At 38.8% G+C, this 24,531-nt stretch overlaps 1 protein-coding gene across 2 annotated transcripts; it reads right to left on the bottom strand.

The window, feature by feature from the left end:
- Positions 1-70: 70 nt before the first annotated feature.
- CLEC1A (C-type lectin domain family 1 member A) lies at positions 71-23,061 on the bottom strand. 2 transcript variants are annotated; one of them, XM_021690561.1, is made up of 6 exons: positions 22,932-23,061; positions 10,589-10,687; positions 8,778-8,954; positions 4,878-5,029; positions 2,355-2,473; positions 71-1,019 (listed from the first exon to the last, which is right to left on the bottom strand). In XM_021690561.1, exons 1-6 carry the CDS (start codon positions 23,044-23,046, stop codon positions 869-871), a joined length of 813 nt encoding a protein of 270 aa, XP_021546236.1. In that variant the 5' UTR covers positions 23,047-23,061; the 3' UTR covers positions 71-868. The 2 variants fall into 2 exon arrangements, with proteins under 2 accessions (XP_021546236.1, XP_021546238.1); XM_021690563.1 differs by lacking the exon at positions 10,589-10,687.
- Positions 23,062-24,531: the final 1,470 nt, after the last annotated feature.

Genomic DNA, 24,531 nt, shown 5'->3' with positions numbered 1-24,531 from the left:
GCACAGAGCCCGAAGCAGGGCTCAATTCCAGGACCCTCAGATCACGACCTGAGCTGAAATCAAGAACTGACTGAGCCACCCAGGTGTCCCAATTGTTGGAGTTCTCAATGGATATGGGGAGGTACGTTCGTAAGAAGTTAAGATTCTAACTAAGAGAATTATCCCAGTGGAAAGCAGCCCATTGACCTGGCAGATAGGGGCTTTATTGAAAGACTAGGAAGGGAAAAATATGGAGTGAAGCAAACAGAAAGAATTAATTATGTATTTAGGAGCACAGTATAGGAAATGATTGCTAATTACTCACAGACTACTTGACCTTTGGGGCAAAGAATGTTAAGTACATTTATTTCCTCTACTTCAGTAAGTTTCTCACTTCTCCAAATATGAAGGAAGACGTGGAAACAGGGGGATGATACTAGATGCTGAGAAGGAAGAACACTAGACGTGATCTCTAAGTCAAGAAGGTGGATTACAACTTTATGAGATTCTGAGACTGGTTGTTGGCACATCGGATTTCTTTGTGACTGGTAAATATATGCATGAACCCAAGCTCAGGAGTGCTGGGGATCCTGAACAGGAAGCATGAAAATCCTTCTTGCACCAGTCAGAAAAATTGCTTTTCCTAACTTTTTTTTCCATGTTCCAATGTCTCAAATATCCTTTGCATTGACTTTGCTTGGCTCAACCTTTATGCTGAATTGTTGTATAAATATGGATCACATGGGGAAAAATAGGAACTGAAACCAAACTCTTAGAGCTGCACATAAAGAGATTGACTTCTGTTCTGATCTTCAGTCTCCCTGAGGGGAGCTTGACGTTGCAGTTATGGTGGGAGAGTCCATCACCTCCATAAAATGGCTTAGGGAAGCTAATGGAGGCTCTCGGGCTTCACCATGGCCGCCTTTCTTTCGCATGCACACCGCCTCAACTCTTTGCAGTCCTTCGAGAAAGCCTTTCCATTGAGGATGGTCACACAGTCCCTGCTTCTTAGGCTAGTAAAATCTATTATAATCTCAAACCTTAAAGAAAAAAAAAAAAGGTTCATTGAATCATAGTTTGCTTCTAAAATGAAATGTTAAATACCCAGAAAGTACATAGGGAGTACTCCTAACTCGATAAAATTATAGAATAGATACGCAGAAGGAATTTACTGGAGAGATGGGGTCACCAAGCTCTTTCTTTTCAGCCCCTCAATTTCCATACTTGTTCTTAGAAGCATCAGTTCATCTAAAACAACAAAAACTGTTTGTAAGTAAAACTAAGAGGTATGCTTTAATCCAAATTTATCATATTTTACCATCATCTGAAAAATCATCTACTTCCTCTGTGACTCAGTTTAATTTACTATAAAATAAAAATGATTACATTAAGTATGTCTTATCTCCTGGGAGAATAAATCCCATATGATCTATAGAGAAGAAAGGTGTCTGTCCAAACATGGCTTCAAATTGTAATTATATTTTAGAATAGATATTACATTTACCTATTTCAAAAGATATCATGCACCATCTTATCTAAATACTCACATAAGTAAAACCAATTTTTGATAATATTGCTCCTTATAACCTCAGTAAATCTATTCTCAGAGACAGTATTTTTAAAAATTTTATTTCTTCATTTATTTGAGAGAGAGAGAGAGAGAGGGAGCCTAAGTGGGGGGGGCGGGAAGTAGAGGGAGAGGGACAAGGAGACTCTGCACTGAGTGCAGGACCCTGAGATCATAACCTGAGCCCAAACCGAGAGTCAGATGCTTAACCAGCTGGGCCACCCAGGTGCCCCTCCGAAACTGTACTTCTAAAGATGTGCTCCCTATTACACTGCACAGGAAGCCGAGAAATCTGAGGTCTTGCATTATCTCTGGGTATTGGCAAAGTTGCGAAGGTGTGTGGTCTTAGACAAGTTACCATCACGACCTGGGTTTCAGTTTATTCATCCATAAAAGATCTCTTCCCCTCCTCCTCCTCTTCCTCCTCTTCCTCCTCTTCCTTCTTTTCTCTCTCTCTCTCTCTCTCTTGGTCTCTGTCTTCCCCCTTCCCCCGACAGCGAATCCCAAATACTTAATAATGCTCCAAGGGACATCAGTCCTGAAATAAAAACCCTGAAAGCTTCCAGACAGAGAACTGTCCCTACTATTTTACTACCATTTTGTAGGTCTCCTTCACTGGTTTATAAGCCATTCAAAAGCAAGCACTATGCTTTCTTTTTATACATCTGTGTACATCCTCCTACAAACACAGTATCCAATACAAAGTGGAGGTTTGATTAATGCTTATTGAATCAAGTTGTTGAACTCAGTTACTCAAGTGCAAGCTCTCTGCTAAATGCCTTTCCCACAAAATGTTCTGAAGGCTTACAGTTCAGGGGAGTACGGGGCTCCGTCAGTCCACAGCCAGGCTTTGCCACTGCCGTTGCGAGAGAGCCCTGTCCAATAAGAGTAGAAAAACTCAGAGTAGCTCTGAGGCATGGCAAACTCCTGTGAAAGGCACACAAGAAGACCTTTAGCTTTAGACATGTTATACTATGTATACACAGAGATGCGTAGGACCAGCCAGCACTTTTAATATGAGAACAGCACTCGAGTCCTGCCCCACATAGGTGATGGTACACTTGAGGGAAAAAGCTAAAGAATTTATCTTGTCTTAATAAGTTTGAATATATACGGATATTCTAAAACCAACAATCACATCAACCAAGATTTATAAATGACCCATTATTTTCAAGTCACAGAATAAACACTAAGATTTAGATAAAAAAATATGGGGGGCGGATTTACAAAGAGAGGTGGGGTGATTGCAAAATGGAAGAATACGGGAAGAAAAGTGTAAAAATGGGGAAGTAATCTTTATAAATACATGCAAAGGGACTGACAGGAAGGAGAAGAGAATAATGAATATACTTTTTTTTTAAGATTTTATTTATTTATTTATTTGAGAGAGAGAGAGAGAGAGAGAGAGAGAAACAGCATGAGAGGGGAGAGGGTCAGAGGGAGAAGCAGGCTCCCCGCTGAGCCGGGAGCCCGATGCGGGACTCGATCCCGGGACTCCGGGATCGTGACCTGAGCCGCAGGCAGTCGCTTAACCAACTGAGCCACCCAGGCGCCCCAAGAATGATGAATATACTTTAATGCAAAAAGAGGTAAGAGAAAATCTGGAAGGATGATTTATGTCTCAGACAAGGAAGGGGAGAAAGAGAAATTTTTCATATATGTGTGTGTGTGTGTATTTATATTTTTGTATGGTATTTATATATACACACATATATCATTCCTTCTCTAATATCTATATTGATTTTTTTAAGATTTTCTTTCTTTCTTTCTTTCTTTGAGGTGGGGGGAGGAGCAGAGGGAGAGGGACAAGCAGACTCCATTCTGGGCGTGGAGCCCAACTTGGGGCTTGATCTCACCACCCTGATATGACCTGAGCTGAAATCAAGAGTGAGACACTTAACCGACCGAGGGACCCAGGCGCCCCTCTATATTAAATTTTTTTAGTTACCTACTTCCTTCTATCCAGTCTTACTCTATAACATAAATTATTTAAATTTATTATAATCATCAATTTTTATGTCCTTCCTTTCCACTATACTATGAGTTCCTTAAGGATACATACTTTGTTTTATGTCCTCAACCCTTCAGATAATTAATGCCATATGTTGATTCAATAAAAGATTATTGGAAATAGATATGAAACTATCACTAAGCAATAGTTATCTAGTAGGCATATCAAAGGAAGTGTAGTTGAAAATACTTCCAATTTATGGTAGACATCTCAAATTAAAAGTTCTAAAAATAAGTCATGTGAAAATGACTTAAATATGTACAATTCTTTGAAGTGCATGAGACAAAATCACTATATAACTTACAACTTATATATAACTTATATCACTATATAATCACAATATTTCCTACTCTTATATATAATACAATTCAATTATAATATACCTGAATCCTCAGTATGTGCTAGAGGTGGAGGAAACAAAGACTACAAGAAAAATCAGGTGGGCATAATTATGGTAGGACACATTGTCTCAGTCAAATTACTTCCGTTTCTGCTTAAATTGAGCCATTGAGAAAGGATTAAAAATATTATTTTAGTAGATGAGAGACACTTCAGAGTTGCACTCATCACAGATTTCAGAAAAGTGGGTAGGAATTAAGATGTAACTAGAAGGATGTTAAGAGTTTGCATAGTGAGCTGGGCATTTATTTCAGTTAAATAATCCTTTGTTGATAAACTACTCTGTGCCAAGACTTCTGCTAAAACAATGAAAAATAAATAATGGTCACACTGCTTAAGGGATTAAATCCAAAGGCAATAATAAATATTTTTAAAAAGGGTAGGAACAATTACACGATTTTAAAAGTTTATCTTAACTGCATATACTTAATATATGTCAATTTATAATTTTACTTTCATATTTGCCTCGACTAATCTATGTTAGGTTATAAACTTCTGGAGGACAAGATATTTATCTGCAGGTTATAGTAATGAATTAATTAAATACTTTTCAATTAAAAGCTTTGTCCTTTTATAACGGAAGAACAGGAAATGCTATTTTCATCTTTCTAACCTTGCCTCAATACTGTGCCCTTCTTGCCCAAACCAAAAGCGGTAAGAAATTAAGGGATTTTTTATTTGATTCCTGACTGGTGGGGATTTTGAAGAGCTTCCTCTAGTGGTTTTTTGTTTGTTTGTTTGTTTGTTTGTTTGTTTGGAGAGCAGAACAGCTTTTACATACTCAGGGAATCACTAAAAACAATAGGAGTAAAACCTTGATCGCAGTAAGTGCAAAAGTCTGGGCACATTGACTCCTTAGACTCTTCTTGTATAGCTCTTTTAAGGACCTCTTTTTCGAGAATAATTCAAACGGAATCTTACCAGCACTTCTTGTGTGTTTATCTTCAGCATGGTCGCGTTCTCAGCGATGCAGAAATAGTCACAGCCCTGCCAATTCTTGCTCTCTCTACAGAATCGGTAGCATTTGTCCCCATGCCACTTCCATTCTTCTGGACAAGGGCTGCATCTGTGTTCTTGGAAAGAAGCCAATTTTAATGCTATTTTCTATCCAGGTCTGCCATCTTTCTGCCCCTGAAATTACATAGTACTTGATGATTCAAGTACTCTTATTATTTAGAGTACTTTCTTTTAGATATTTAATTGCCCAGAAATGATAACTACAAATGTTTACCAAATACTCACTATATGCTAGAAATTGTAATTGGTACTGAGTATACAGTAAAAATTAAAACAGACACTACCTGCTTTCATGGACTTTGGAATCTAACAATAAATGATTAGAACTTCCTTGCTTCTTGCCCTATATAATTCAGCACACAGAGGATATTCAATTTCATAAGGAACTTTTCACATGTTCAAAAACCCATTGTGCCTTGTATTTAAGAAAGAACTGAAGCTTCCACAATTTTTTCCTCAAAATCCTCTTATATAATTATAAAAGGATTTTTTTAATGCGATATATACCAATAAGATATGGACTCTTCTCTTATTCTAAACACAAGTAAATAAAATTTTAGAAAAAAAAGACAAATATACTAAGCAAGGTATGATTTAGAATGGTAAATCTCCATGTGTCAGATTTTTTTTTTTTTTTTTGACAGAGAGAGACACAGCAAGAGAGGGAACACAAGCAGGGGGAGTGGGAGAGGGAGAAGCAGGCTTCCCGCGGAGCAGGGACCGCGATGCGGGGCTCGATCCCAGGACCCTGGGATCATGACCTGAGCCAAAGGCAGACGCTTAACGACTGAGCCACCCAGGCGCCCCTCCATGTGTCAGATATTAAGATGGGCACCAAAGTCAGAGAAGTAAGTGCAGAAGTCAAGGGTGAGATGGACTAATAGGTAGAGGTTGTAAGTATAGGAACTAGTCCCTAAGAGCCATGTTTGTTTGTTTGTTTGTTTTTAAGATTTTATTTATTTATTTGACAGAGAGAGACACAGCGAGAGAGGGAACACAAGCAGGGGGAGTGGGAGAGGGAGAAGCAGGCTTCCTGCCGAGCAGGGAGCCCAATGCGGGGCTCAATCCCAGGACCCTGGGATCATGACCTGAGCCGAAGGCAGACGCTTAACGACTGAGCCACCCAGGCGCCCCTGACAGCCATGCTTTTAACACGGATGAGGATACATGGCCTTGGGCCTTTGGGAGTTCTGACTTGTAATCAACTCCCTGATGGTGGGATGGGAACTCAATCATTCCATAAAAACGTCTTTATTTTAAGAACAATCCAATGTCAAAATGTTAACATGTTAAAATTTGAATGGTCAATATGCACTTGAATATTATGTTATTGTTTGCATTTTTGTATATTTGAAATCTTCCCTAAGGTAAAATAGTTTTAAGTAAATAAATAATTGAGAGATTCCTTTGTGAGTCAGTTCATATTTCCGGCCCAGACCTTATACCAAACTACTTACTCAGCTCTCCACTTCAACATGCCCAAAACAGCATCCCTAACCTTCCCCACTCGTAACCACAGAATTCTTCCCGGTTCACTTGATCACATCTCTTGTAATTGCTTTGCCCCCAAACTCTGGAAGTATCCTTGACTCCTTTATTTCTCTCATGTCACCTTTTATTCCATCATGCATTCATCTCCTCTAATAATATCCTAGTTTGAGGCAACATCATCTCTCTCCTGGATTACTGCAAAAGCCATCTCTTAGGTGATTTCTCTTTTTATTTTTCCTTCTTCCAGTGTATTTTCAACATATTTGCAGAGTGAGCCTTTAAATGCTCATGTCAGATCTATATTTCCTCTGCTCAAGATCCTGTAATGAATCCTTATTTTGCTCAAAATAGAAGCCAAATCCCTAATAACATCACCTAACGCCCTATATAATCACTACCTTATCTCCTATCAGTCCTCTCCTCCTTCACTCTGCTCCAGACACACAGACTCCTAATTGTTCCCTGAACATGCAGCTCCATTCATTTCAGGGCTCCTGCACTTCCTGTTTTCTCTACCTGGCTTCTGCTTTTTTCACGTATCTACATGGCTAATTCTCCTAAGTCTTCAAATCTTTGCTCCTATACGCTCATCTTAATTAGGAATTAAGTATTAATTGATTAATTGTATCCCTACATAAATTAGCAACCCACCATCCCTGAATCCCTGATGCCTCATACCATATCTACTTTATTTTCCATAGGATTGATTACCTTCTTACATACTATGTTTAGTTTGACCAACCATTCTTGCTTGTCTGAAACCTAGGCTTTCCCAAAATGTAGGAGTTTTAATACTAAAACTGGAAGAGTTTTGAGCAAACTGGGACAAGTTGATCATCTTATTTTACCTTTTTAAATTGATTTATTACCACCACCCCAATCGAGTAAGAGGTCTATGAGGGGAGAAATCTGTGTATGCTTTGCATGGCATGCATCAGTAAATCTTACCTTGTGTGGAAGAGTAGATGGATGGATGGATAATGGGAAAGAAATGGAGAGCAGCAGGATAACACTGAGAACTAACATCAAACCAAAGGTATATGAACATTTTCATGGGAATAGGGATATCATTAATACATTTGCATGTTAGATTTTATATTTAAACAAAATATAGTTTATTTGTATATACAGCTTTCTTTTTGTCTTTATACAGCTAGATGTAAATTCCAGAGACCACTGGTTTTCAGAGAAACCTGGATTATCTTTTGATGACATGGCACCCAACAAAGAAAACAATACACAGTGGGGTGTCGGAAACACAAGAAGAAAAACAGAACTATATGAAGTGGTAGATGTATTAATTATCTTGGCCTTGATAATCATTGTATAATGTAGAGGTATATCAAATCATCACATTGTACACTTTAAATATATACAACTCCATGTGTCAATTATTCCTCACTAAAGTTAAAAAAGAAAAAAAAGAAAAGAAAGAAAACTGTGACCAGTGAGATCATTAATCATGTGGGGAAGAATCACTTAGAGAAGTGGAAATGTGCCTGTGGGTGTTATTTTACTGGGTAATCACGCAATCTGGCCTTCTGGTTAGTGTGGGAAAGGAAGATTCATCCTAATTTCAAGTCCCTGAAAGACAAATAAAAAGTGACAACTTTGAATGTATGTTGCTTCCTATGCATGCAAGATAAGCAGAACAGAAGAGAAGGCTAACATGAATAGAGTTAGACACTATGAAACCCAAAAAAAGACAGGAGGAAAAGGCACAGAAATGAGGTAATGCATCTAGTCTTGTCCAGAGGTGGTTATCAAAGCATGGTTCATCTTCCACTGGCATTGTCATCATTATTGAAATGCCGATTTATGGTACCCAGACAAGGCACAGTGGATTTAAATACCTGTAATTTGATTCCGTTCATCAGTATTTTTAACCTGATCCCATATGACTCTTAAAATGTGAGAACTTTCATGGCTCATTAACTTCTTAAGGGGAAAAAAAATTATGAACGCATTATGAAATGTATACTACTGTTAGGTCTTTGTGTACCTAGGTAAATTGAGAAATAACCCTGTGTTTTATTTATTTGCAGTGTTATTTTGGTTATTTGAAGTTAATTGTTTTTTTTGTTGTTGTTCAAAATGTCTGAATTTGAAGAATCCGTTTATGTATTACAACCCAGACCTATCTGAACTAAATGATCCCAGTAACTGGGGATTGACCTGGGTGCCCAAATTCTTCATGAAGTTTGCCTGACAACTAACTAAATAACTTGTGACTCCCAGGCATAGGGATGGGAAAGTCAGTTCTATAATAACAGCTAGCCTGAGGGCAGAGGCAGCTTAGTGATCGGGACTCACCTCCACTTTTGTTATAGAGCTCTCGACACAGTTTTTCAGCCACACGCTGTAGGATTTCTGCAAGCTTCCTGTTCTTGGTTTGGAGAGACTGCAGCTGTCGGGAGAGATTCCCCAGTCTTTCTTCCTTGTGAGAAATGCTGTCTTGCTGAGTATTGGAAAGCTGATAGAACTGAAAAACTAACCCAAGTTACCAAGTCAGACTGGACAGCTGATTTCTTCATTTCTATTTCTACTTTTTACATATGGGGGAAGACAAAACATCGTATTGTTTAAGATCTCATGCTCTGAGATTTCATTTTGCCTGTGTTCAAATTTGAACTGAAGCACATAATAAATTGCACTGTCTTGGGCAAATTAATGTCTCTAAGTCCGTTTTTTTAATCTGAAAATGTAGAATCTTAGTAACAGTTTCTAACTTCAGGACTAAATTCCTTAACCATATTTACTGCTCAATAAATATTTTGTGTCTACTCTTAAACCACTGCTTAATAAAACCACAAATCCATTTATCTATTGATTATTATATTGAGCATTGACAGTGTACCATATATTGTTATCTAATTCATTCATTAAAATAGTCATATTATCATTTCCATAGTTTTATAGCTTCCAAATTGGGCTCAGTGAGAACAATTGGGCTCAGTGAGAACAAGCAATTTCCATAGTATCCCTTGGCTAGAAAATTTCAACACTTAGGTTTAAGCTCCAGATTTCTAAATCTAAGTAGAGAAATCCTTCATGAATCATGAAAGTTGATTTATATCCCTAAAAGGAATGGTGGTTGTGAAACAAATTATATCAAAATGAAGTAAAAATTGGGGGGCCATGGTAGAAACACTAAGAAACATTTTTTTTTTTAATTTTAAAAAGTTACAATAACAAAGGACAGTTCTAACATTTCTTAGAAAAACCAAATGTTTGACCTGCTCTTCAGGGTAACCTCTTCACCTTGAGCCACCTTCTTCAACTGCTCAGGAAACATTACTGTAGGGTCTCAATCTCATGAAGCAAATTCACCCACTTCCTTTTTTTTTTTTACTTTTTGAACTTGTCTTTACTTGTTTGAAATTTAAAGACTTTTTTCACATGCATGCATTTTTCCTTGTTTGGTTTTCACAAGATTTTACGAAATGATTCTGTAATTTCCTGGACTTTTTTGAAAAATACCGTAGAAATTAAGGACCTATTCTGCTTTCCTTATATTGAGGGAGTAGATATAAATGAAATCTCTTCTCTCTGTATTAGCTGCTGAGCTATGAGTACTAAGAGCAAAAACCACAGCCTGTACTCTTTTGTAGAATGAAAGAGAGATAAATCATGCATTCATTAAAAACTGCTGATTTTAGGGGCTCAGTCATCCGACTCTTGATTTTGGCCCAGGTCATGATCCTAGGGTCTTCAGGTGAAGACCCTAGTGCAGCTCTGTGCTCCGTGTGGAGTCTGCTTAAGATTCTCTCTCCCCCCGACTCTCTCTGCCCCTCCCCCTCCACAGAGCCTTTCCCCTGCCCCACCCCCCCAAAAAACTGATGATTTTAAATATTGACATGTAAACAAACAGATAAAACCTGCTTATCTCAAACAGAATGTAAAAGTCTAGCTGGCAAGTGATTGCTGTATTTTAATGCTTCTTTCACTGCTCGTCATTTCAATGAGTGCTTTAGAATAAGGTATATTGAATTATCCATGGGCTCCAGAATTAAAGTAAAAAAAAAAACCACACACACACAAAAAACCAAAAACATAACAAGTATTTCTCATCCTAGACAAACCTTAGAACCAGGATCCTCCCCCAAGTCAGGGCGCAGACTTACACACAAGCGCCAGGGCTAACAGGCCAATCAGCAGCACCAAACACAAAGTCAGCAGGGTCAGGGCCACTGGACGCCAAACTGAAGAGGGAGGCCGGCGCTCTGCAGGGAACAAAGAGGAAAAGGCAGGATTTCGCTTTTTCTTTCTCTTGGATCCATTCCACCAGCAAGTCAGAAGAGCTGGTTCTGGGAAAGAACAACAGTAAGCAGGGGCTAGATAACACTCCCTCTGTCCTCAGAACACTGTCAAAAGGCTCAGTGCCAAGCCTCCCTTCCACAGCGGGATTCCCTCAAACGCCCCGCCCATTTCCATAGCCCCAACGCCACCAGCAGTTCCACTACGGAATCAAGTTACGCATTGCCCTTATCTTTAAAAGGTTGTTTGCATAACCTTCTTTGTGTGAAAATTCGAGTTATGAAAGACGTAGAAATGCCTGAACGGGGAACCGTTTTTCGTATCATCAGAGAAGAGATGAAATTAATTTGTTGTTACTTTCGCAAAACGCCTCCCCACCGAGTTCCATATGTGCTTCTTCTTTTTTTTTTTTTTAAGATTTTTTATTTATTTATTTGACAGAGAGAGACACAGTGAGAGAGGGAACACAAGCAGGGCGAGTGGAGAGGGAGAAGCAGGCTTCCCGCAGAGCAGGGAGCCTGATGCGGGACTCCATCCCACGACGCTGGGATCATGACCTGAGCCGAAGGCAGACGTTTAACGACTGAGCCACCGAGGCGCCCCCCATATGTGCTTCTTCTGAAAAGAAAATTGCATTATCAGTAATGAGAAATGATCATTTGACTGTTTCCTTTTTGGGATTGCTTTGTTGAAAGTCCCTCTTCTATAAGGATTTTGTTCATTCATTTGATTTCTATCTCTGCAAAAATGGATTATAAAGAGACATGGTCATCAATTTCTTGAGGATGGATCTAAGCTATCTCAGTTTTGAACAGTTAAATAATAAATGCCACGCCCCCACGAGTTTGCCTTCTGCTAATTGCAGAGGCTACCGAGTCAACAGTGAACCCATCATCGCCTAGTGAGACTGTTAATCTAAATGACCTGTGATATCAGACAAAGAAGACCCTCCCACTCCCATCCCCTCAGGTACACATAGCATCTAGCATTGTGATTAAAATGAAACAAAGGGAGAGCAACACCCTCAAAGAAACTGGTGTCTCCAAGACCTGTGTTTCATTTCATTGGGAAATGAAGTCATGTTCTTTTTTAAAATTTTCTTTTCTAAATTTTATTTATTTATTTGACAGAGCACACAAGCAGGGGGAGGGACAGAGGGAGAATCAGACTCCCCGCTGAGCAGGGAGCCTGATATGGGAGTTGATCCCAGGACCTGGAGATCATGACCTGACCCAAAGGCCAACGCTTAACCGACTGAGCCATCCAGGTATCCCTTGAAGTCATGTTCTAATACAAAAAGATTAAAGACATATAAATTCTTTTCCTCTTTAGCACAGTCCTTTGTGTAATGCAGTCTAGGTATAGAAGTTTCTGTTACACATTATTTCCAAATGGGGAATGGTAAGTGGGAAAGATTAAAATGGAAAATGTGATTACTATCCTTTGGAATTTACAGTCTAGTAGGAAAAATCATGGAGCAGACATTGAGATTGATATATAAAAGTGAATCTTATTTTCTCTTAATAATTATCTCCGTTAAAAACTTTCAATGGATTGCATTACAGTTGGAATAAAATCCAAATCATTCTTCATGAAGATTCAGATTTCTCTTTTTAACACAATTTGAAATTTGAGGTTACATTATTTCCAACTTAAAAACTTCCAATAACTTTTTTGCACTTAAAATTACAAGTCTTTTTCTTCTGGACCCAACCTACTTCTTTCATCCTTTTCCGAACTACTCTCCCCTCACTCAAGTGTTCTACTCACTGGCCTCTGTTTATCCTTGAAACAAAGAAGCTTATCCTCGTATGTTTGAGTGAGCTCAAACAAAGTCCTCGTATGTTTGAGTGAGCTCTCCTCTGCCCTGCATTAATTAATACTCAGAGCACGTGTTGGTAGGCTACTCCCTGCTACTCAGCTTTCCACTTAAAGGTGCATCCTTGGAAGAGCTCCATGAGATCATTTCTAATACATAACCCCTTTACATATATTTTTTAAAAATAAGATTATTAATATTTTCATGGCTTTCATGTGTTTGTTTTCATTTATATCCTCCCTCCCATTGAAGGTACATTCCATGAAAACAGTGATATTGTCTGTCTTGCTCACCAGTATATTTCCAGGACTGAAAGTAGTGCCTTGCACATAAGGGCTGAATACATATTTGAATGAGTAAATGAATGAAGAATGAAATTGTGAAAACTTAATATGACTTAAACTATGCAATTTTTACAGCAGCACAGAGGATTATCTAAAGTTAAACTTTGTTGATTTTTTTTTAAAATCTATTGAGCTTTCAGCAGTATTTCTGACAGCAGAAGGTGGACTCAGCTAAATTTATCTTCTAGCCATACTAGTCTCTATTCACTGACTTGTGTGAGATTCTGAATCATGAACAGATATTAGAGATATTTGCTTTCTCCCCTACTTCCTTCAATTAGCTTACCTATGTAGTTTGGTCTAAATTTTCCTGGAAATTGTTGACTTCTCAAGGCATTGACCCAAAGAGTATCTCAAATCAGCAGAACATAAAAGAACAAGATCAGAGGGCAGAATACAGCTTAAGCTAAACATTCTCTCCAAACCCTAAGTCTCTTGAAAGTTCTGTGCAGCCCAAGAAACTTGAGGAGGTGGATGGTTCTAGATTTCAGAAGTACAAGTGCATATGTGGACCCACCACCATGATGGCTTTATTTTTCTCCATAAATCTTATTACTATCAAATATATTATATATCTTACCCATTTCTTCTGGTTTATAGCTGTAGAAAGTAAGCTCCTTTTGAAGAAGGTTATTATAGTCTATTTAGTCACTAGAAGAACATCGATTCTAGCACCTAGAACATCAGATGGAAGAAGCTCAATTAACGTTGAATGCATGTGTCAACTATATATAAATATCTGTTATATGCCTATCTACCCCTGCTCAAGCCTATTTATATTAGTACACATCTGAAAGGCATAAACTATTTTTTAAGTATTTTATTTATTTATTTGAGAGAAAGAGACAGAGCAAGCAAGAGCAGGTGGGGCAGAGAGAGAAGGAGAGAAAGAATCTCGAGCTGACTCTGTGCTGAGCACAGCTGGATGTGGGGCTGGATCTCAAGACCCTGAGATCATGACCTGAGCTGACACCAAGAATCAGTCACTTAACCAACTGAGCCACCCCAACACCCCAGACATAAACTTTTTTTAAAATGTTGTTCCTTCTTGTAATTGATATTTCCCTGGCCAAATATTATAAATAATAAGAGGGTAAAAGAACAACCATGGAAATCAACCAAATTATCCCTTAAGAAACCTGCTTTTCCTTGTATAATACAGGGGCAAGAGAAATGCTGATCTTCTGCTCAAAGGATCAAAAAGAATAATCTTAAATCCTTACTGTGGAATGAGGGCATGGACTTAAGGAATTAGAATATTATTTAATAATAATTATATCCATGTAAACAGATCATCCTTCCTAAGGTTGTCTCTAGGACAGAAGATGTAAGTAGTATATGATATCTTCTGCTAAGGAACAAAGTTTTAAAAATTCCCTTCCAATGAATCATCTTTCCCTGGTCATTTGGAAATTTTTCTACTCTGACTCTCTTCTCTCTCTCTCCTTCTCTCCCTTCCTCCTCCTTCCCTTTCTACCTCGCTGCCTCCCTTTCTCAATATTCACAATCTCTTTGTTTTATCTCAGGACCCAGAAAAACACAACCCTAGGGAGTTTCTACAGCAGATATGGCAATTTCCTAGGAACATTGGCTTCCATGATGGAAAGACCATAGAGTTGAAAGTTTCATTTTTTTTTTTAAACTGTAGAGAACAAACTGAGGGTTGTTAGAGGAGAGGAGAATGGGGGGATGGTCTAAGTAGGTGATGGGGATTAAGGAGGGCACTTGTGATGAGCACTGGTTGGTGTATGAAAGTGATGAATCACTAAATTCTATACCTGAAACAAAAAGAAAAAAAGAAAAGTGAAACTTTCTTTTTGATGCTGTTTTTCCCTCTATTTTCCTAAGTATAGGTTCAATATCCCTAAATTTTATTCCAAGTGCCTTGATCATAATGAGGTCTCTCTCCAGGGACCACCCATACCCTAAAGTAAGAAGAATAAGCTGCCTGGGAGGTGCTTCAGTTTGGCTTGGCTTTACTGTGGTTTTATTTTTTGGAAGAGAACCCCTATTCTGTCTCCTGAGGCATGTTTAGAAAAAGGTGTGGACAGGGCAAGGAATGATATAAACATCCTTAGGAATAATAAGATATATATAGAAAAAAAAAACACTGCTTTCCTGTATCCTTTTATTGTAACTATACTATAAAAGGCTACAGTGCTAAGGCCAAGTTTTGAACACAAATTCCTTTGTAGATATAAGAAACTTTGTAGATGAAGAGTTGTCACACTTGACCAGTTACTCTTCATCGGGCATCAGAGAGGGGAAATTTTATACACTTCCATTCTCAGAGCCGAGGAGAAATGAAACATGTATTACCAGATATAGGCTATTACTATGACTCTGAAATAGCATAATAAAAGCTGGAAAAGACACAAAGACTTTATTTTTTTTTTAAGATTTTTTTTTATTTGAGGGAGATCTAGAGAGAGGGAGAGAGAGAGAGAGAGAGATCAAGAGCCCAAGCAGGGGGGAGGAGCAGAGGGAGAGAGAGAAGCAGACTCCCCGCTGAGCAGGGAACCCACTGCAGGACTCCATCCCAGGATCTAAGGATCATGACCTGAGCCACCCAGGAGCCCCGGAACAGACAAAGAAACTTGAGATAATTTGTACAAAGCCACATTGCAAAATAAGGGCAGAACCAGGATTAAATTGTCGTGCTTAACACCACACTTTGGTACTTCTTCTTGACCAGGACTCAGACAACTGGGGACTAAACTGGTGACAAAGTGCATAATATTTCAGAAATTACTTTTAATATTTTTAATCATGAGACATTGCTGATTGGATATCTGACTTTTGGATATATTTTTAAATTTTAAATGTTGTCTTTTCAGCAACTTCCTGTTGTCTCCTTAATCCTCACATATGGCACATAATAAATCTCCTCATGGGAGAATATTCAACATTCTATGAGTTGAGAGTATTTTTCAGTGTTTGTGAAAATGCAGGTTTTCTTTATCTTACGAGTCTATTTCAAATATGTGATCTTTTCATTCTCTCTAAAACTAAATGGGTGTTATCCTTCCTATAATTTCAAAGGAATATACATCCAAAATGTATAAGCTATTTCCAGAATATCAAGTTTTCAATTCATGGCAATTAGAAAGTCAAATATATATATATATATTTATTAGAAAGTCAAATATAGTGTCTCTCTCTGTCAAATAAATAAATAAAATCTTAAAAAAAAAGAAAGTCATATATATATTGGTATATATAGTAAAATTTAGCTGAGTCAATTTTTATATCTCAATTAGGGAGTTTCATTTATGAAATATAATTTAAAAATAGCATCACTGTTAATAACGGTTGCTAACACTCCTTGAGTTACTAAAATAAATGCCTTATATGCATTATCTCATATCATGGAACACCCTATGAATAGATATTATTATGGTCCCTACTTTACAGGTAGGTAACTGAGTCCTACGGGGGTGAGCTACCTTACCCAAGGACACACAGCTTCTGATAATAACAACTCCTGAGTGTATTATGTATGCTGTAGTGTTTCATTTGACTCATCCAAAAATTATTTAAGTTGGCACTATTTTTAACCTTTGTTTGGATTTTTAAAAACTGCAGTCTAAGAGTTGGACAGTCTTTGGTTTGCATAGTCAGTAAGTGATGGAGCCAGAAGTACTAATACTCTCCTTCCAGATCCGAATATTTTAAATCATTTTCCTATCCTCCCAACAAATCCCACATTAATATTTGCCCTTTATGGCAGTTCCTTATGAAATTGTAGAAAGGCTCTAGTGTTTTACTTCTTACTACTTTCCACTTCTTTATTATGAAATATCTCAGGAATAGCCACCTTAAATTATACATTCTCCACTCTACCCCCAAGGTGAATTTTCTCAAGTATAAATTTAATCTCTTCCTTAAGGAAAAAAAAAAAAAGTTTCTTAGCATGCTACATAAGACCCTGCATAGTAGGATCCCGTCCTACTTTTCATTTATTTTATTTTATTTCATATTTTTTAAAGATTTTATTTATTTATTTGACAGAGAGAGAGAGAGAGAGAAGCAGACTCCCTGCGGAGCAGGGAGCCTGATGTGGGACTCGATCCCAGGACTCCAAGATCATGACCTGAGCCGAAGGCAGACAATTAACCAACTGAACCACCCAGGCATCCCTCTGTCCTACTTTTTAGCCTCATCTGCCCACATGCCCCCTCATATACCCCTCCCTTTGAGGACTAACCATTCCTCAACCCAATAATCTACCCTGCCATTGTGTATGAAGCATCTGCTGATGATTCCCCAAATGATCTTATCCTGTTCTAAATTCCAATCCAAAAATCACACTTCCTCTTTTCCCTCTGAATTCTTGTCTTTCTTAATTTTACCCATTAATACACTGCACAATGCTAGCTCTTATCTATCTGCTTTTATCTCTGTACATCTAGTCCTCACAACTAGTTTCCATCTTGCTCTGCCTGGAAAACTTGGACTCAGTCTCACAGACAAGAGCAAATGTCATCTCATTCAAAAATACCCACATGAGTAAACGCAGTCTGTAACTTATTCATCCCTATTTGCTTCTGTGGTCTCCTACATATATTCAATAGCACTACATAACATTTATTTATAATTGATTCAAATTCTTCCTTCCACTTCTCAAAGCACCTAAAAATAGGGTCTCCCCATAAATACAGAAAACAAATGGATGGTTGCAGGAGAGGAGGCTGGTGGGAGGATGGACAAAATGAATGAAGGGGAGTGGGAGGTACAGGCTTCCAGCTATGGAATGACTAAGGCAAGGGATAGAAGGAACAGCATAGGAAATATAATGGATGGTATTGTAATAGTGCTGTATGGTGATAGATGGTAGCTACACTTGTGGTGAGCACTGCATAATGTATAGACTTGTCAAATCATTATGTTGCACACCTGAAACTAAGGTAACATTTTGTGTCAACTATAATTCAATAAAAAAAGTGTCTCCCATGCCTATCATACCACTTGATATTAAGTAAGTATGCACTAGGGCGCCTGGGTGGCTCAGTGGTTAAGCATCTGCCTTCAGCTCAGGTCATGGTCCCAGGGTCCTGGGATAGAGAAGCAGGAAGCCTGCTTCTCCCTCTCCCACTCCCCCCTGCTTGTGTTCCCTCTCTCGCTTTGTCTCTCTCTGTCAAATAAATAAAGAAAATCTTAAAAAAAAAAAAAAAGAAAAAAGTAAGTATGCACTAAAGATTTGTTGAATCAATTAGATGTGATGTGAATCAATTTATGCTATGACACTTCAATGAAGGGTTTATGCTTTAGCTGAGGAAGTGAAGCTAAAAAGCTAGAGAAATTTGAGAATACTGTAATTAATGTAAATAGGGGGAAAGTAGAACTTGAATTTATTATTAAAGGGTTTTTATTTTTTTCTTAAACCCAAATAGGTTTTCATATTCTTTTGATAGGTTTATATTTAGTCTTCAGTAGGAATTTTAGCCTATCAGTGATTTTATTCTTTCTCTCCCTGATACATTATTACCGTGATGCACTTTTGCTGTACTTCTTTTCAAGCTGCAATTGAGTTAGAATCTCACATCTTTTTTTTTTTAAGATTTTATTTATTTATTTGACAGAGAGAGACATAGCGAGAGAAGGAACAAAAGCAGGGACAGAGGGAAAGGGAGAAGCAGCCTTCCCGCTGAGCAGGGAGCCCCAAGCGGGGCTCGATCCCAGGACACTAGGATCATGACCTGAGCCGAAGGCAGATGCTTAACGACTGAGCCACCCAGGCGCCCCTAGAATCTCACATCTTAAAAAATAATTTTAAAATACATTCACACAAACTCATAATACATCAGGTCTAACACTTTATCTTTTCTCTTTATAGCTGGTTTCTCAAAAAGAAAGAAATTTAAAAAAAAGAAAATGAGAAATTATTTATTTTCCTATTTAACTATGGTCCTTTCAAACACCTGCTATTAAAAATCACCAATAATCTATTTTTCTCCTTATTGCTAAAAAAATAAATTGTTTTTAACCTTCCTTTTACTTGAAATTTCTGCAGTATTTATTGCTTATTATTTTTAAAATTCACTGTTTGTTACCATTGACTTTTCCATCTCACATGAAGTTATTGTTTCTTGGCTTCCGTAATGTCTCTCTCTCCTGGTCCACTTCTACCACTGTCTGCCATTCATTCTTAGTAGCTTTTATTGAAATCTCTCAGTATCCCTCCCCTCACTTGGTATATTGCCTAAGATTCTCTCCTTGATACTCTATTCCTTTGGGTTTTTTGGCTTTTCATTTTACGCTCTCATCCTCAGTGATCTTGCTCATTCTCAGAAAGTTTAATTCTTACCAAAATATCAACAATTCTCACATACAAATGTAGCTCAGAATCCTTACCTGCACCCCACATGCAGCATATGCAAGTGTCTTTGGGCAAATACAACTGCACGTTCCTTCTCTTCCAGGCATCTCAAACTCAAATTGGATTCATCATCATTCTTAATTCCTCCTGTAGCTTCTATCTCAGTTATCAGCAGCACTATCTACATAACATCCTATGGGACCTAGTCAACCTATATTTTTCTTTCCTTGTCTTCCCACTTCTAACCAGTCGCCAATTCTTTAAACTCTACCTCCTCAGCATCTGATTCCTCCTCCTCATTCCCATACTACTTCAGTTCAGATTCCTCTAATCTCATGTTTAGACTAGTGCGAAATACCTAGCTATTAGTTCATCCAATTTCCTACTCCTTCAATTCATCCTCCTCATTGCAGCCTAGATGGTCTTCTAAAAACACAAAATTCATTATGTCACTTCCTGTTTAAATCCTTCCGTGAGCTCAATTTATGGACTTAGAATCAAAATACCTGAGTGTAATATAATAGGCCCTTTATAATTTTCTATACTTACTTCTTGTCAGCTTCTTCCTTCTCCAACTCTACACATCAGCCAGAACACATTGCTTATTGTTCTCCAAAAACACAAAGTTACTTAAGAATTCCATGGCTTTTCTCTCATGTATCTGTCTGACTATGTCAGCCCAACCCCTTAAACCCTCCCATTTTTGCTTTCATATAATGTGGAACATATTAAAGTCAATTCAACTCAATGGCCATTTCCTCCCTCAAACCTTTCCTGATCTCCTTTACCCCTACCAGATAGAAGTGACCAAGCTCTCCATTGTGTCATGTATATACTTCTATCATGGCACCTTATCATACTTATTTCATAGCTAAGAGTTGTATTAGACTTTTAAGTTTCCTTATAAACAGGGATCATATCATATTTGGCATTATACCCTTAGTACTTTGCAATAAACCTGGCATAGTATGAACCTGAGCATAACATGAACATGAAACTTTCTTTGGAAAGGAGGTATGAGGACGTTGTCTTTCACTTTTCCTTTTTATCTTCTGAATTGTTCAGCATTTTTAAAGATGAACATAACTTTTATATTGAAAAATGAAAATCTGGAAAATAAATGAGTATACATAACTTATTTTTATTAATTCTAAAGAAAAAATTTAACTTTCCAGTCATAATGGTATCACAACATTATGTTGAATTTAAATTTTCTTCATTGCCAAAATATTCTTGGGATGATTTTTGCTTTGTTATTTTTAATAGCAAAATTGTATCAAATCATTTTTCTAAGAAATAACTAAACTTCTGTAGTGACATTCCTCTACATATTTGCATTATCACAAGATGAAAACAAGGTATCATACGTGTAGGGTAAGCTTACTATTTCCAGAGGTTTGCCTTCAAGACACTTCTTTGTAACCTCTACTCCTACTGTTTCAGTTTCCACTTCTTACGGAAAGATTGCCAGATGTTTCGGTAAGTGTTTTATCCTGCCCCACCTACCTCACCACCCTTGAGCTCAGCAGAACTTATTTGTACACTCTGTTCCTGATTATGCTGATCACCAATCCTTGTGAGAATTCCGGGCTCTCGTCAAAAGTGAAAAATGAAGTTATACACAAGCCACTTAAAACCACAACCCTGAGACCGGATTCTTCACAGGATTTGTTGGAGGAAAACATAACGTATCTTATTACACGTATCCTGTGGCTACAGAAACTGACATCCCAAAGTTGTCATTTGCTTCACATCAAGGAGGCTGGAAGTCCCCAGTATCTTCTTATAGCTTAGTAGATAGTTTACTAAAAAGAAAAAAATAAAATAAAGTCACACCAGTGAGTCTCAGGTGGTGATCAGTCAGTGAAGAGAAAGGGAATGAAAAAGTTTAACAGGGGAAAAGGAAGAACACCTAAAAGCTATGTGATAAAGGAGAAGTGGGAGAGAACAGTGAAAAGGTATGTGCCCAGATTTCTAGAGGTGAAGAAAACCTGAGTGTGGTCAAAAGAGAAAGGACATACTAAGATACAGTCACTGAATGAGAATCTCTCTGATGCCGACTGACACAAAAATGTTGAACAGAGCACTTAGGAATTCTCGAGGAATGGAATACTGAAAGAAAAATGCACATTTCTGGTGTGTCTGCAATATGCCAAGGACTTCACATAACCTAGCAACCTTATACTCCAACCACCTTATAAAAGAGCTGTTTGAATTGAATTATAAAATATTTAATTTGGGGGCACCTGGGTGGCTCAGTCGTTAAGCGTCTGCCTTCGGCTCAGGTCATGATCCCAGGCTCCTGGGATCAAGCCCCACATCGGGCTCTCCGCTCGGGGGGAAGCCTGCTTCTCCCTCTCCCACTCCCCTTGTTTGTGTTCCCTCTTTTGCTGTGTCTCTCTCTGTCAAATAAATAAATAAAATCTTTAAAAAATATATTTAATTTGTTACATTTAGCTTCCAACTTATACTTTCATTTCCAATAATTCGCCTTCTGACATGGTAATAAAATATTTTTTTTCACTCCCTACAAGAGAGAATTCACATACATAGAGAAGGATCTTATTTCCTGGGCAACTCAGCCAAGGTAAGGCAGAAATGTGACTTGAGTTCTAGTGAGTGGAGAGATCTCACAGTAGAACACAAACAGGATGATGTTCTAATACCAGGTGTGCCGCTTACAAACTGTGATACTGGGGACGCCTGAGTGGCTCAATCGGTTAAGCATCTACCTTCGGCTCAGGTCATGATCCCAGGGTCCTGGGATCGAGTCCCGCATCAGGCTCCCTGCTCAGCGGGGAGCCTGCTTCTCCCTCTCCCACTCCCCCTGCTTGTGCTCTCTCTCTCTGGCAAATAAATAAATAAAATCTTAAAAAAAAACAAGCCTGTGATATTGGACAAGTTACTTAAGTATTCTGGGGCCTCAGTTTCTTCATTTACAAAATGTTACTGATAGTAAACATGTATATAGTGAGCATTATGTGCCTGGAATTATTTTAAGCACTTGTATACATAAAGTGCCTCTCTTACAAGATGGTTGGAGTGTAAGGTTAATAAGTTATGTTATATATACATATGCTGAGTTGCCCAGGAAATAAGATCCTTCTCTATGTATGTGAATTCTCTCTTCTATGGACTGGAAAATAATAAAAGGGAATGGGATGGGATATAATTGCATCCGAGGCCACTATTTAGATCATCAAATCACAGAATTTTAGAGCTAAAAGACAACTTCAAGATGCAGAATTATGACAACAATATACCAGGGTTGGTGTGTCTGCTTGGAAACCTCCCCCTAAAGCATGAGTTCAAAACTAGCAAAAAGATAACCTTTATAAATTCAAGTTTCCAGATCAAATCACAGACGGTAAATAAAACAGCATTGGATCTGGCCTTCACAGGAAGCCAGGAAGAAGGAACACTGCTTCAATTCTACATACGACCTCACTTTTGTATACTATACCGACTGGGTAAAAACAACACACCCTCAACTACAAACCACTGTGCCAACAACAAAATCTTAGGAAAACAAACATCTGTGTATACACTGAGTTTAATTTTTCAGATGTTCATATACATGGCACACGAGTTGTGGAAAATGCACAGTTACACATAAGTGTAAGTCATGAAAACACTCTCTCTTTCCCTCACTTTGCACATTCCTCAGATAGTTCATCTCATGTATTGCTCAAGAGTCTGACCAATTTGGACTGCCGGAGATAGAATACCTGTGTGCCCAGCCTCTGGCTGCTGGGTTGTAGAAGAGCTTCGAGATTGTACACTCCTGATGGTATCCCCATCAAAGTCCAGCATGTCCCTTGTGCTGCTGTACTTGGCCTGCATCTGGACTCCTGCAGGGGTGAGGTTGAGCTGCAGTTTGATGGCCCCCAAGCTGTGTAGCTACTGTGAGACAGTGTAGGAAGTACGGCGCTGAAAGTCATTCCTAATGTTCTTCTCTCCCGGCGAGAAGCAGGGGAAGCCTCTGACTCCAGTTCCTGCTTAGAGAGGCCCAGCCCCTCTCCTGGGAACTTCTACTCTGAAGGTCAACTTCGTCAGGCAGGGGGGAAATAGCATGTGTTTTCTATGTGGGCGGTCTCTTTCTGAACAATTATTGAAGGGTTGCCCTTCTCGGATCTCTTTTGTTCATTTATTTGTAATTCCTGTGTAAGTACAGTATAAAAAAGGCAAGACCCTATAATCACACAGAGATTCCTTCAGGCTCTGTGGAGCAATAATCAGGCAGAGGAATACATATCACCTAGTCTCTTCTATACCAGACACTCACTGAGTCGCTTAGATGAGGTTTAACTTCTGAAAAGAGATCATAGGACCAGCCTCTTCTTTTCTCCAAGGGCATAGTATAAAGCATCATATACATGGAATGTCAGCACAGAGTCTTTTTGAGAATATCTATTGATTCTACTTTTGCATTTTACAAAAAAGAAGATCGAAGCCCAGTTAGATGAGGGGGTTGTTTTAAAGTCACATAGCTGCTTAGTGACAGTATTAGCTTCAAAAGTGTTCTCCTGTTGGATTTCTCCAGGAACAAAGGAGCTGTCAGGTGCCATTTCCCTCCCCTGCCCTTCAGCATAAACAACAACCGCCTGCAGAAACCAGTGTGGTGCCTAATTTGCTAACACACACACCCCTAACCCCTCACATCCCACCCCACCCACACTGCTTCAGAAGATCCACCCTTTCTAGTTATGCTCACCTCAGTCTCAGCACTGCAGGTGCCCTCCCCTAGAAGACCAGCACAAGCTTGGCCAACACCCAGTCTCCTGCCCCCACACACCTCGCAGGACCTTGGGCCAGCTTTGGCAGTGACAGTGGTAGCACTGAGTACCATAGGAGACCAATTGTTAACACTGTGTGCCCTGCCCATGCCTTCTTTACAGATCTGCCCTAGTCAAGGCAGTGGTGGTGGCCGGTCTCCCTTTGCAAGCAGACCAGTATGCACCCTGTTAAAACTGTGGACCATGCTCTGGCCAGTGCGAGAGGCAGTGGCATGTCTGCTCCAATACACTCTTGGGCAGAACAATTCAAACTGGAGCCACGAGGCTGGCAGTGTGCAAGCAGCCCCAACAGGGGCCAGCATCACTCCAAAGTGACACCTGCCCTGGAATAAGAGGAGATAAGCACATACACCAATCAGAGCGCTGCCCCAGCTGTGGGCTGGGGGCAGACGGTGGGTTTGATCGTAGGCCCCGCTGACCAATGAAAACTACTCAAGGAAAGTGCCTCCCAGTTTGCTGCTACTGCATCTCTAACAAATGTTTGGTCTGACTCAACTCAAGCCCAGGGTGGTCCCAGACGGTCCACTAAGAC

This window comes from Neomonachus schauinslandi, chromosome 5, assembly GCF_002201575.2.
Source record: "Neomonachus schauinslandi chromosome 5, ASM220157v2, whole genome shotgun sequence".
Lineage (NCBI taxonomy): Eukaryota > Metazoa > Chordata > Mammalia > Carnivora > Phocidae > Neomonachus > Neomonachus schauinslandi.
The sequence above is the reverse complement of the archived record's forward strand: the minus strand, read 5'-3'. Positions and strand labels throughout refer to the sequence as shown.